General features: G+C 39.2%; 1 protein-coding gene across 3 annotated transcripts in view; it reads right to left on the bottom strand.

Annotated features, from left to right (window-relative positions):
* The window catches only part of TNKS2 (tankyrase 2), a 68,129-nt gene that overhangs the window by 52,104 nt on the left and 1,659 nt on the right, over window positions 1-14,366 (bottom strand). For all 3 annotated transcript variants that reach the window (XM_004279392.2, XM_049696508.1, XM_049696507.1), the window contains exons 2-3: window positions 2,809-3,033; window positions 334-429 (exon numbers count right to left, since the gene is read on the bottom strand). In XM_004279392.2, coding sequence (XP_004279440.1) covers window positions 334-429; window positions 2,809-3,033 — 321 coding nt within the window. The remainder of the gene's footprint in view (window positions 1-333; window positions 430-2,808; window positions 3,034-14,366) is intronic.

The following is a 14,366-nucleotide window of genomic DNA, read 5'->3' as shown; positions in this document are numbered from 1 at the left end:
GAGGGCTTCCCTGGTGGTGCAGTGGTTAAGAGTCTGCCTGCCGATGCAGGGGACACGGGTTCGTGCCCCGGTCCGGGAAGATCCCACATGCCGCAGAGCGGCTAGGCCCGTGAGCCATGGCCGCTGGGCCTGCGCGTCTGGAGCCTGTGCTCCACAACGGGAGAGGCCACAACAGTGAGAGGCCCGCGTACCGCAAAAAAAAAAAAAAAAAAGAATAGCAACTGAACTGATACTATTAAAAAAATCTCATTGAGGTCATTAACTGACTGTCTACCTAGCAAGTTCATTCTTCATATTCTTCCCAGAATACCCAAAGAGAGTATGTAGACTTACCAGTCAGCACTGCTTTGGCAGACGGGTCTGCTAAATCCAATGCTGTCCTTCCATCTGTATTTCGAATGGTTGGCTCAGCTCCATGCTGTAAGAGCACTGCAAAACAGCAACACTACCTTTCAAAATGGTAATTGTGACAATTTGATTTCAATAAATCATTTTCTCAAAAATTCTGGTCCAGGGGCTTCCCTGGTGGCGCAGTGGTTGAGAGTCCGCCTGCCGATGCAGGGGACATGGGTTCATGCTCCGGTCTGGGAAGATCCCACATGCCGCAGAGCGGCTGGGCCCATGAGTCACAGCGGCTGGGCCCATGAGTCACGGCTGCTGAGCCTGCTCATCCCGAGCCTGTGCTCCGCAACGGGAGAGGCCACAACAGTGAGAAGTCTCAAAGTAATTTAAAGACTTTTTATATCCTGATAGTATGGTAAATGTTATATTTTAAAGATAAGAATATATAAAATATTCCATTATTTAATGTATTAGACACATTTAATTTATCTCCCCTAAGCTCAATGCCAGATTTTCCTTTGCTAAACAAGTGACTAAGGACAGATAAAGAACTAAAAGGCAAGTTTACTTGAAAGTTTGTTTTCTCACACCAAATGAACACTGTCTAGAAAGATTACTCTATAATAGCAAAAATGAAATTTCTAAAGCTGTGAATAGCCCAGGAATAGGGATCTGCAGGATTAAAAAAAAAAAAAGAAAGAAAAAGAAAAAAGCACTCTGTAGAGTTAACAAACCCCCAATCAAAACTGCTACATTACAACCCAAAAAGCATAAAAAGACTTGTGCTATACTCTGTACATATTGCTATTTGGTTATATAAAGATATTCCATCACACTGTATAAATAAGGAGCTGGGGAAAGACAGGCAAATACATGCAAAAAGGGAAGCTCAGCTCCTGTTCCTTTATAGGGTTAATGTTCATTCCACTGTACTCCTATCTCTAACAGGGATGTCCAATAGAAATAAAATGTGAGCCACATATGTAATTTAAAATTTTCTAGCAGCCAGATTATAAAAATAAAAAGAAACAGGTTAATTTTAACATATTTTATTTAATCCAATATACCCCAAATATTGTCATTTCAATATTTACATTTATATTGTAAGCAATATAAAATTGAGATATTTTGCATTCCTTTTCTTCGTACTAATCTTTGAAATCTGGTATGTATTTTCCCCTTACAGTACATCTCAATTTGAACTAGCCACATTACAAGTCTTCAACTACCATACTGGACAGTGCAGATCTATAACTATATTTGGAAAACCCTACATTATTAAAGCTAATTATTTATATGCCTGAAACTCAGGTACCAGAAAAGGATTCTGAGCAGAGGGCAGATAACACAAAGGACAAAAACAACCAAAAAAAGATAACACACAGGAAAGGAGAACTGGACAGAGGTTACTAGGTAATCCTTTTCTTATCTTTATAAATTACCTAACCTAATTTAAACTAAGCTCATGACTTCAGTATAAGGTGATTTGGGTTGGTGGGGGGCTGGGAGAGAGAGAAAGAACAATTTAAGTCTAGCATAGAGCCCCTAGACTTTTCCTAGTGCACAGAACTGGTTTTCTATCTGTCTCAAGGATTTCAAGTGTCCCTGTTTTGCATCAGGAAATAGAGGTAAGGTAGCAGTCCAAAATCTCTGACTCTGTTAAGCTCAGAAAAGTCAATACCGGGTTAATGACAATTCTCAAATAAGCAGCCTTCTCACGTATAATTTTCTGTCAGTGACCAAACTGTTAAGCAAATCCTATTTCATTCATTAAAGTATCCTAAATGACTGACAGTTTTTCCTTCAAATGCTTCTTGACTTATCCTGCCATTTCTACTCTCCTACAACCACCCTAGTTCATGCCTTCATCATTTCTCATCTGCATTATTCTATAGCTTCCTAGCTAGTCTCCCTAATGCCATCCTTTCTACTCAGCCCTCTACCACATCACTCTTTCTAAAATACACTGCTCTCACCACACTGTCCCCTCCTTAAAAGTTATCAACGATTCCAAACTATCTACGTAACAATATCAAGCTCCTTACCCTGGAATCCGAAGCTCCTTATAAAGAAGTCACTACCTACCTTTTTGACCTTTCTCCCCAGTACTTCCTGGGAAGACTCAGGAAGGAGTGACTCAACTCCAGCCCAGTCACTGCACTCATTATCCTCTAACACTCTGTTCACTTCCACCACGCCTTCATCTGGTTCTTTGTGTGTTATTCCCAAGAGAATCCATATTTCTAGAGAAGAGAAATTCTGTACTACTCTATTCTCTATAATACTTAAGCTCAGTACCACATACAAAAAGACACTCAGTAAACAGTGGTTGGATTAATCACGAAATGTTCTTAAATACTTAAATTCAGCCTGGCAGAATATGATCACATTAACAAATGAATTCAATTAAGATCGAGAATAGTTACAAACTATTTCAGAAAAATTCTGGAATGTAAACAGTCTTACCAATGCAAACATCAATCTTTCCTTTAATTGCAGCTTCATGGAGAGGAGTATAATTCCAATTATCACGAGCATTTGGGTCTGCACCATGTCGCAATAGGAGATTGACTACTTCAGCATGACCAAAAGAGCATGCGTTATGAAGAGGAATAAGCCCCCCATCATCACGTGCTTGGACATTTGCACCATTCTGAAGCAAATATTCAACTACATCTTTCCGTCCAAAACCTAGAAGAAAACAAATGATCCACATTTAAGTTCTCCAAAGAAAATATATCAAATTAGAATCAATAAGTACAAGCCATGCTAAAATGTTTTTGGATGCAAAACAGTAACAGTTTCAAGAATTCATTGATGAAATATATCATTAACTAATCTTAATTAGAAAGTCAAAGGGTATCTCCAATACATTAGGTAGTACTACTACTAACTTCAGAGGAAGGTTATGAAATTAGTGACTGAAAGCCCAAAGTTCAAACATTTCCCACTCTACAATAGCATTCGTAATTGCAAATGATGAGTTCTGCATATTTTGTGTGCAGACATTTTCAGGTATTCAAAGTATATACTAACCAACTCTTGCTAGAATCCCTTTCCCACATGTATCTCATGAAATGTTTCTATTGAACTGGGGGACTATGAGACAGCAACAAAAATGTTTGTATTTGTCTATGTAGTGAAGATAGAGAGAGGTGATACTAGGCAGAAGTGTGATATGAGGTGTCTTCAAAGGAGCCCTTACTTTGCCACCTGCACAACACAAGCAACTTCTGCCTAGGCAGGAGGCCTTCTTTAGAAACCCATGTCCCACAGTTCTGCTGCAATTGCCCCCGTAAGGAAAAAAACCAAAAAAGACAACTCATTTATACTGGTTAATAGATTTAGTACCAATGAGTTTCAATCTTTTACTATTCCCACGTAACAGCACCTGAAATCTTTTTACACTTAATAGTAAAAAGAAAAGGATTTCAGGCATATATAAAGCAGTTGGGGAGACACACCTGTGTATTGGGAGAGAGACAAAAGACCTTTACATTCATCTGAAATTTATCAGAATATTCTTAATACCACCAAGCCTGAATATAGTCCTTCTAAGAAGACCAGAGTGGAGTTGAATGAGAAAGCAACAACATACAATGTTTCCAAGGTGTATGTCTGAGGCTGGCCTGGCTGCAACTGAGGGAAGAGTTACATGACTGAAGAGATTAACTGTCTTGTTTTGTTTTGTTTCGTCTAAACATTCTAAGCTCTATGTCACAGAGGTGGGTGTCTTTGATACTCCCTATTCTCGATCTTTGATTCTCCCTACTCTCAAAGAGTTTACAATTTAGGATGTGGAGAAACAGTAATCTCAATATACTATAACTGTCATAAAAGAGGTATATAGAAAATGCTACTAGAACTCAAAGAAGAGAATACCTAATTGGGGGAAAGCAGAGAACAGGAAGGACTATCCCAAAGGAGAGTCCAGTGATGACATGTGAGCTGAAGGCTTACAGAAAAATGAAGGGATCATTAGGAAAACGAGAGGAGAGAAGTGAGGTGAGGAGAAAAGAGACAGGGAGTGGGAAAAAGCTAAGCAAGGAAAGAGCACTGCAGTTGAAGCAGAAGAAATAAAATGTACACAGGCATTGAAGTGTGAAAGAGCTAATCATTCATAGTAGCCAGGACATAGAATGCCCAAGTAGGCAGAAGCCAGATGAGGAAGAACCTTACAAGCCACACTAAGGTGGTGCATGGATTTTGTCCTATAGACTAGTGTTTTTCAAGCTGCTTTCAGGCAATAGATTTAATGCAATTTTTTTTGCCTTAAAAAAATTGAGATATAATTGACATATAAGGTTATATTAGTTTCAGGTGCACAACATAATGATTTGATACTTGTATATAGTGCAAAATGGACACCACAATAGTCTAGTTAACATTTATCACTATGCATAGTTAAAAATTTTTTCTTGTGATGAGAACTTTTAAGATCTACTCTCTTAGCAACTTTCAAATACATAATACAGTATTATTAACTATAGTCATTATGCTGTACATTTCATCCCCAGGACTTAATTTCACATAACATAATGCCCTCAAAGTCCATTCATGTTGTTGCAAATGGAAGATTTCATTCTTTTTTTTTTTTTTTACAGCTGAATTATATTCCATTGTGTATCTACACCTCAGTTTCTTTATCCATTCATCCTTGATAGACACTTAAGTTTTTTCCCATGTCTTGGCTATTGTAAATAATGCTGCAGTGGCTCTATTTACAATAGCCAAGACATGGAAGCAACCTAAATGTCCACGGACAGATGAATGGATAAGACAGATATCATATGATATCGCTTATAGGTGGAATCTAAAATATGATACAAATGAACTTATTTATAAAACAGAAATAAACTCACAGACATAGAAAACAAGCTTATGGTTACCAAAGGGGAAACGGTGTGTGTGTGTGTGTGTGTGTGTGTGTGTGTGTGTGTGTGTGTGTGTGTGTGTGTGTGTGTGTGTGTGTGTGTGACAAATTAGGAGTTTGTGATTAGCAGATACAAACTACTACATATAAAACTTAAATAACAAGGTCCTACTGTATAGCACAGAGAACTTTATTCAATATGTTGTAATAAACTATAATGGAAAAGAATATGAAAGAGAATATATATACATATATACACACACACATATATAAAACTGAATCACTTTGCAGTAACCAGAAACTAACACATTATAAATTAACTATACTTCAATTTAAAAAAAAGGAAGAAAAATAATGCTGCAGTGAACATGGGGGCGCACAAGCTTTTTTGAGTTAGCATTTTCTAATGAAATCCTATATAAAATTCCAATATGTGTCTCGTTCACTGCAAAAATACCCAATGCCTGGTACATAGCTGGCACTCATAAGTTGCAAATTAACTGAATTCAATTTAAAACAATACTATTCAGGTTGAATCTGCTGCCTTCTCCTTCACAAAGACCCAAAGGAAATTACCCCCCTATTCCAGAGGCATCTTGTAGAAACAGTATGAAAAATACTGCTACATAACACATCAATGGTCACTGAAGGACAAGCAAATACTTACTAATATATTGTATATTTTAAACCCCTGTTTTGCATCTTCCTTAAAAAAAAAACAAAAAACTAATAACATGCTAGAAATCAACTCCTATCAGCACACATTTTATTGACTGCAAGTACCAAAATTTAACAAGTTCCTTTCTCATGAATAGTTAGGTTGTGTCTAATCTTTTGCTACTGCACACAATGTTGCCAGGAGTAACTAAAGACAGAAGAGAAAACTGACAGTATCTGGCAACTTCTTTAATTTGGGGAAAAGAGATGACTATCAGATATCTGAGACACAAAGTAAAACAGGATATTTTGTGAGATAAGATTATTTGTTTTTGGAAATGCTTAGCTTGAGGAACAAATGCCCAGTAAGTAGAAGGTTCTGTGGATTTTGATCTAAGGAAATTAGTATGAGCTAGCAACTGACATTTTGAAGTCCTGACCATAAAGATGGTGTTTGAAGCCATGCAAGAAAATGAATGAAGTTGACTAGAGAGCACTACTAGTTTTCTGTTTTGCTGAAAGAAGTGTATTTTCTATCAAGGATCAATCCCTTCTACACTGTAGCCCTTGCTCACCTTCTCAAGGTCTTCCCACTCACATCAGTCTCTCCCTCTCCACCAGATCATTCCCGGAAGTATGTAAACATGTTCTATATCTTCCATCTTATTAAAAACATTCTCCCTGAATTTACTTTTCCATTTCTCTGCTCCCCTGCATATTCAAACCTCTAAGGATTGTCACCAGTTCTCTCATTTACTCTTCTCCCAAATCCAGTCTGGCTTCTTCCTTACAACTGCTTTCATCAAGGCCACTTACAATCTCCATGTTGTCAAACCCAAAAGACACATGTCTGTCCTCATCTGACTAGACCTCTCAGCAACATTCGACAACTGACTACTTCCTCCCTTGTGAAACATCTCTCCGAGTTTCCATGACATCACACACTCCTGGGTTTTCCTTGTTTCATCTGTTAATTTAACAAATGATCAGGCAATATCAACCATGTAATGGACACTTTTCTGGGTGCCTGGGACATACTAGTGTACAAAACAGCCCAAATCTCTGCCTTTGAGGAACTTCTACGGAGGTGGGGCAGATGAACAACAAATGCACAAAATGAGTACGTTAGAAGGTAATTAGAGGGAGACTTCCCTGGTGGTCCAGTGGTTAAGACGTTACGCTCTCAATGCAGGGGGCCCAGGTTCGACCCCTGGTCAGGGAACTAGATCCCACATGCATGCTGCAACTAAGAGCCTGCATGCTGCAACCAAAGATACCGTGTGCTGCAATGAAGATCTGGCGTAGCCAAATACATAAATAAATAAATATTTTTTTAAAAAGGTAATTAGAGAAAGAGTAGAATAAGAAGTAATCAGGGTGTGTGTATGGAGTGGGTCATAAAATGGAACAGGGAGGTCATCATAGGCCTTACTGAGATGGTGATATGTGATGAAAGACCTGAAAGAGAGAGTGTTAGCCCTACTGACCAACTGTTAGAAGGTCAGAGTAAATGGAGCCAAGTGAGAAAGGGGTAGCATAGCAGGAGATGAGGTTAGAAGTAACGAGGACCAGCTAGAGAGGCTTGAGGACCACTGTAAGAACTTTGGCTTTTTTACTCTGAGGAAAAAGGGAGTGTCACTGCAGGGTTTTGAGCTGGTAAATTACATGATATGACTTATATTTGAAAAGCACCCTCTGGCTGTTGTGTTGAGACTAGATTTAAGGGGGTTTAGGATAGAAGTAGATGAGAGATTATGGTGGTTTGGACCATAATGTGGTGGAACTTGTCAGAATATTAAGTAACAGATTCTGGGTACTCTGAAGGTAGAGCCTGCACAGTTTGCTCACATATTGGACGTGGGGTGAGGGTAAGAGTGAGGAGGTTAAGAGAGGTTGGGGCCGAGAGAGGAGTCATGGATGACTCCAAGGTTTTTGGACTAAGAAATGGAGTGGTGGAGTTGGCATCAACTCAGATGGGGAAGGCTACAGCCAAAACAGGTTCATGGCAAAAGATGAGGAATTCAGGTTTTGGACATGTCCTACTTCCCTGGGGGCTTCTTGCTTATTCCACCCCATTTTTAATGCCAGGATTCCTCAAGACTCAGTTCTCTACCCTCTTTTCCCCTCTTAGATGATCTCATCTTCTCCTATGGCTTTAAGCACCACATAGATACACAACCTGCAAATTTAAATCTCCAGTCTAGACTTTTCACCTGAATTCCAGGCTGTTTACTGGACATATCTCCACCTGGGTATTTCAAAGGCATCTCAGACTCAACATGTTCCCTAACTTCTCTTCATTCCACCGACACTGCCCCAACCCACTGTCTCCAGCCTGAACTACTGCAAAAGTCTCCTTAATTGGGCCTCTCATTTCTACTCTGTCCCCAGAGATCTTTTAAAGACAATCATCATACCATACCCCTGTTTAAAATAATTCACTGGCTTCCCACTGCTGCTTAGAATAAAATTCAATCACGCTCCCATGGCCTACAAGGTCTGCTGCATGAACTGGCCATTACCGCCTTCTCAAACTTCATTTCATACCACTCTTCCCTTTCTGAGCTGTGATCCAGCTTTCTTTCAGTTCATCAATATGCCAACCTTACTTCAGTGGTACATGCTGCCTGTCTGCTTGGACTCCTCCCTTGCTCTTTGCATCCCTCATTTCTACTCACTGCCTAACCTGTTTAAATGTCTCCACCTTAAGAAGGCCATTCCTGAGCATTCTATTTACAGCAGACCATTCGGCACACCCACACATTCAATTCAGTTGGTTTTCCCCTCTCCTTCACTAGAATGCAAACTTCAGAAAAAAAACACAGGAGTTTTTGTCTTTGTTGTTCACAGCAGTATCTTCTGGCACTTATTAAAACTTGTAATTACTGTTTAGTACTTATCTCCTGGACTCTCAAGTTCCATAAAAGGGGATCAATGTCTATCTTAGTTCATCATTACTTCCCCAGTGTCCTTCACACTGCATGGCACATAACAATTTGTTGATATTTGCTGAATTAATATATCACAGTATGAGAAAAGGAGACTGAGAAATAAAACTACGAAAGAATGGCGGGCTTCCCTGGTGGCGCAGTGGTTGAGAATCTGCCTGCCAATGCAGGGGACATGGGTTCGAGCCCTGGTGCGGGAAGATCCCACATGCCGCAGAGCAACTAGGTCCATGAGCCACAACTACTGAGCCTGCGCGTCTGGAGCCTGTGCCCCACAATGAGAGGCCGCGACAGTGAAAGGCCCGCGCATCGCGATGAAGAGTGGTCCCCACTTGCCGCAACTAGAGAAAGCCCTCGCACAGAAATGAAGACCCAACACAGCCAAAAATAAATAAATAAAAAAGCAGTTTCTTTAAAAAAAAAAAAAAAGAAAGAATGGCAAAGCAGAAGCCACGAGGGAAAATTTCAAGGAGGGAAAGGCCAAATCTGCTGCCACTATGCTCTGACCTGAATCTTCCTTACCACAGCCTGGGTACTGTTGATCACACTGTCCTCCCAAGTGAGCCACCCACAGCTGCCCCAGTCAATGGCTCTGCTATCCCAGCCACGTAGCACCCACCTGGAAGAAAAGCTTTTAAAAAAGAATTAGGTTGGAGAGTAAGAGAAAAGGAATCAAAATAAAGAAAAATTAGTAAAGGTACCTCTTTCTTTGGAAAGTTACTTGATGTGCCCAAGCACTTTGAGAAGGATCACTATTTCTTCGGTGGTGATCGACACATGTGGAGTAGTCAAAATGGTGACTCACAGAGTAACTTCCCAAAAAAGGAGTGTGAGGTGGGCATAGAAATAGGTGTAGTAGAGCATCTAGTTGTTACAACAGATAGTGTCAATTAGGAAGATATCTGTTCCAAAGGATCAGCAATCAAGCTGAAGAAAGGTCAAGTGTAGCCTTTTGTTAAAATACCATTGAGAAGAGAAGATGGCTGCCTCAAACCAGAGCCGAAGAGAGAGAATCGATACTGATGTGTCTGACTAAACACTGAAATTGAAGTTTTAGCTAGGGAGGAGACGGGGAGAAAGGGTTACGGTGACTTTATCTACATAGTTACCAACAGTCCAAGACACAGATGACTTCTACTTCAATAACTGTATCAACGTGATTTCCTAGCCATTAAGAGGTCTGACACCCATCTGGAGACTGACTGACAGACCAGCATGTTTTCCAAGTCACAGTGTAAGGACTATATATGTGTGCAGAGGTCATGCTGCTATCCTGAGACAGTAGATAAGAGTCTGAGATTTTCGATGTTTGAAGCCACTTCTTGACATGAAAGGAATTATTTAGAGGGGGTCAGCAGGTAGCTAGTTCAAATTTTAAAATCTTCTACTTTTGGAAGTTTGGTGAAACCTTAGCTTTAAATGGCTTCCCAAACTCTGAGGGTTAATTCCTGATAAAATCCCCATTCTTACAGTGTCAAGAATAGTTCAAAGCACTTCTGTTAAGTACTCATTTCTTGAAGAAAAAATAGTTTTGCAAGGTATATTCTGTTCATGCTCTCACTGGCCAGGTAAAACATGAATAGGCATATCCTCAGAGTCAATGCCAATCTTCATATCCTAAGGATCTCTTTATAAAGGAATCAGAAGCCTACAGTTAGCAGTCATGGCTGCTCAGGATACACTGTGGTTTATTTTATAACTATGGAATAGCACTCATCTTCAAACATGAAAATCCTCATGAAATCATACACTGAGTTTGAATCCACTATAAAGCACTGACAATGAAACAAAACAGGCTTATTTGGAAAGTAAATCTGCTGATCAATAAACTGTGTTACTTAATGGCAGGCATTGTCCCCTGTTCATTTCTGTTTACTGGACAAGGCTAGTATCTGGTATATAGGAGGACTTAACAAACATTTGTTTGGTGCATAGCTAATACTCTGTTGGAACAGTAAGCAAACGACCTCCACAGAAAATATGAAGTTAATGATTTGTGATGACTAAGAAAAGTAGTCTATTCAATTTCTCTTTTGTCAAGTTTCGTTACAATCTAGATGCCATCAGTTTCAGCAGTCCCAGGAACTGTCTTGCCAACCATGACTACTGTTAACAGTATCATATTTTGCTGCTCTACTGGAAACATGCTTTCATCTGCATGGCTTCCAGAAAGCTGTGAAGCACTGGAAGTCACTATAGAGAAACCAACTTAGACTCTTAAGAAGTTTCATTGAGAGCCACCACCTCCCCCTTTTTACAGTCCAAAGGTGGAATGGGCCATTGATGATGCAGCTGGTCCAATATGAAATGACAGTGATGTCTTGCCAACCTAAAGGTAGGCTGGTGTCATGTAGGGCTTTGTCAGAAGGAAACATTCAGAAACAGAAAATGTCAACCAATGCCATGAAACAGAGAAGGCTCCTGTGGCCTAGGAGATGGGAATGTATAATCAAGCAGCCTTCAGCTTGACTTACACAGCCAGGACTCGTCAGATTTTTTTTAAGGGATATCATTTTATACTTCTCATTTACTATTAACTTTAGTTTACTAAGATCTAGAAAAAGTACTTCCCACGTATATTTCTTGAGAATGAGGAACACAAGGGACAAGGTTTTGCCTAGCTCAACTTGGGACAAATAATCTGGTCAGAGTGGAAGAAACTTGGAAAAGGATGCCATGGCCTCTGGGGTGATGAAATTCTGACAACCTGAATGCGGAAATACTGTAACAAGTACTCCAGACTGGTTGTTACTGAAGTCAACTGCCTGCCTCTAAATACATCAAGAGCTGAGGAAAAAGGTATAACTCAAGTCTTGATAATATACTGGGAGATCTGATAAGTCAAAAAAAATTCTGAATTATTAAATAGACTGGTTTTTATTTGATACTGGGGTTTTCTACTGATGCAGAACTTAATTATTCCCCACAGCAAAAACCAATCCTGGAAACAAAAGTCTATAATTCTAGCCCTAGGTAAGAAATGTGGGCACATTTTGTGCATCTCCCATAATTATGACAGTGACCTACAGCCAAAAGAAGGAAATGCTTTTGAAACATTACTGGAGGTCTTCAATAGCACCATTTTGGTAAAGGATATCAGTGGCAATCACAAGAGCTATTATATCTTTGGTAGCTGAGCTGTTAAAATCTTCAATTGGAGGAATCATTCCACTTTCTCATACCAGTCAGAATCTGACTTACTGGTCCAATTGCCTACCCTATACAGAAATCCTTTCTACAGCATCTCTGAAAGATGCCAATCCAACCACTGTTTGGAGACTTCCAGCCAATCCCACAGTTGAACAGACTGTTAGAGGCAGTCTGACTCCTTGTAATCTTTCACCTACTAGCCCCTAGTTTTGACTGCCAAGGCCAGAGGAGTCATATCCTCTCACTTTTCTACTTGACTATCTTACACATATGTGTAGACAGAAACATTGTTTAACCTTAGCCTTCTTTCATCTCTAGAATAAGTAACTCTAGTTTTCATATCAGTTGCTTGTATAATAAGTTCCAGATGCCCTAGTTCCATTTCCCTCTTCCAGGGGAAAAAAACAAACAAACAAAAAACCCCTCTTATATGCAATTCACTTAATTGAATATAATGAAGTTAAGTCTGACTAGTTCAATGTATATGGCTGAGTAGCATAGTACAAATACAGAACAGTAACAACACGCTACAAATACAAATGTTACCTTGTTTAACTAGAACTCTAACAATGCAAGTTCTTTTTAAACCTGTCATTCTCTAGCTACATACATATGTGTCACCTCCTTTCCACCATCTCTGTACCTGAATTCCTTGAACCTAATAAATTATTTTACATATTTTCCTACTGAATGATACCTCTCTGCACACTCCAAAGAATGTTTAAGATTCTCAAGCCAGGGAATTCTATTCCTCACAGCCCAGTCCCCCGAGTTCTAAGATTCTTGAGAATACTGTGTATTTCTTTCTTTGGCTATGATGGACAACAGGATGACTTTCTCCCAAAGATTCTGTCCCTCTTCATTTTTCAGAAATGAGCTCAGAGAAGCAATCTCCTTTACTGAGATCTGCTGTTTTCTAGGGGATTATACTGTCAAGAATTTCAGATGCGATTGCTTTTAGCAAAATTAGAGCTGTAGCCTTCCTACCACCAACCTGCCTCTACAAGTTTCATTCATATCCTGTGTGTGTGTGTGTGGGGGGGTGTAGGTAGGGGGCTGGTGGCAGAGCGATTGAAGAGGGAACAATTTTTCTCGTTAAGAAGTGACTTCTTAAAGCATGCTTATCTAAGAAATGTAATCTAGACCAATAATAGGAGAAAAGTTCCTATTTACGTTGATTACTCTTTTCATTTGATAGAAGAACTTAACTCCTTTAGGACTGGCAATTGATTATTCCTTTAATCGAACTAAATATTTTAGATGAAAAGACAGACCAAATTTTTTCTAATCTGTTCTATCGCGATTCACTTTATTTTTCGTTCCTGTGCCTTGGAACTCCAAACAAAAGACAAAATCATGTCTACCCTACCCCCCAATAAAACCTTCAAGCTTTGATCGGCTTAAAAAAAAATTTTCCCTCCCATAGCTTACCCTATAATGTACAAACACAAGAAACTGCTTGGTCAGGCAGTTACATAGTCCCACCTACACTGAGCTTCCAATAACCTGCTTACATGCATATTAACATAACGAATAACTCACCACCTACGAAGAGTTTATAAAATATATTCTCCACATATTAAGAAAAATGCAGCTGGATGCACTTATTTAAAAATTAAGAAAACAGGTTCTCTCTCATTAATCTAATAATAATTTAGATTGAATTTACCGAGCTAATTAAAAAAAGTTTCTAATACACCTGAGTTTAAATGCAGGGCTTTAAAGTTCTGATTTAATGTAGACTATTAGTAATTTTTATTTTATTAGTTTCTTTTATACCTTGACTTCTTAAGCTTATAACCTGTACCTGAGAATCTGGATAAACTGTGAGAGGTAAGTTGGTTCCTAAAATAAGTTTTCCATTTCAGTCTAAACAAACCACATGAAATCTATGTAAAAAGTACTTTGCAATGTTGGGACAGAACTCAGGGTGGGATGGTTGGGAGGAATAAGGTCAATAAGAAGCTAATCCATAATCTTAAGCCTCTAAATATTACTATTTTCAGATATGAACTCATTAATACAACAAACTCTTGAAAGGTAGCAACTAAGATCTTCTTTGGTTATTTTTATCCCACAGATCAAGTGAACAGAATATAAGTAACACTACCCCTTGGATTACATATCGTTGGTTATGACGGTTTGCCAAATCAGTTATTTAAATGCTTACTACACGGACAAGCAGGACAATCCAAATTAGCTGAGGACAGGCAGCACTGATCACCAAAATTTTAGGCAAAATGGCCAAACAGAAGATTAGACTTTGGTATTCTTCATCCTTCCCTTTCTGCTGCCCACAGGCTGTTTATAGTTCTCCCACCGACGGTCCCCCAAACCTTCTCCCTTAAAAGGCTCCTCAGTGGGAACCCAACAAATTTGTAATTGATGGAGAAAGC

The sequence above is a fragment of the Orcinus orca genome, chromosome 14 (assembly GCF_937001465.1).
Source record: "Orcinus orca chromosome 14, mOrcOrc1.1, whole genome shotgun sequence".
In the NCBI taxonomy this organism is placed as follows: Eukaryota; Metazoa; Chordata; class Mammalia; order Artiodactyla; family Delphinidae; genus Orcinus; species Orcinus orca.
The sequence above is the reverse complement of the archived record's forward strand: the minus strand, read 5'-3'. Positions and strand labels throughout refer to the sequence as shown.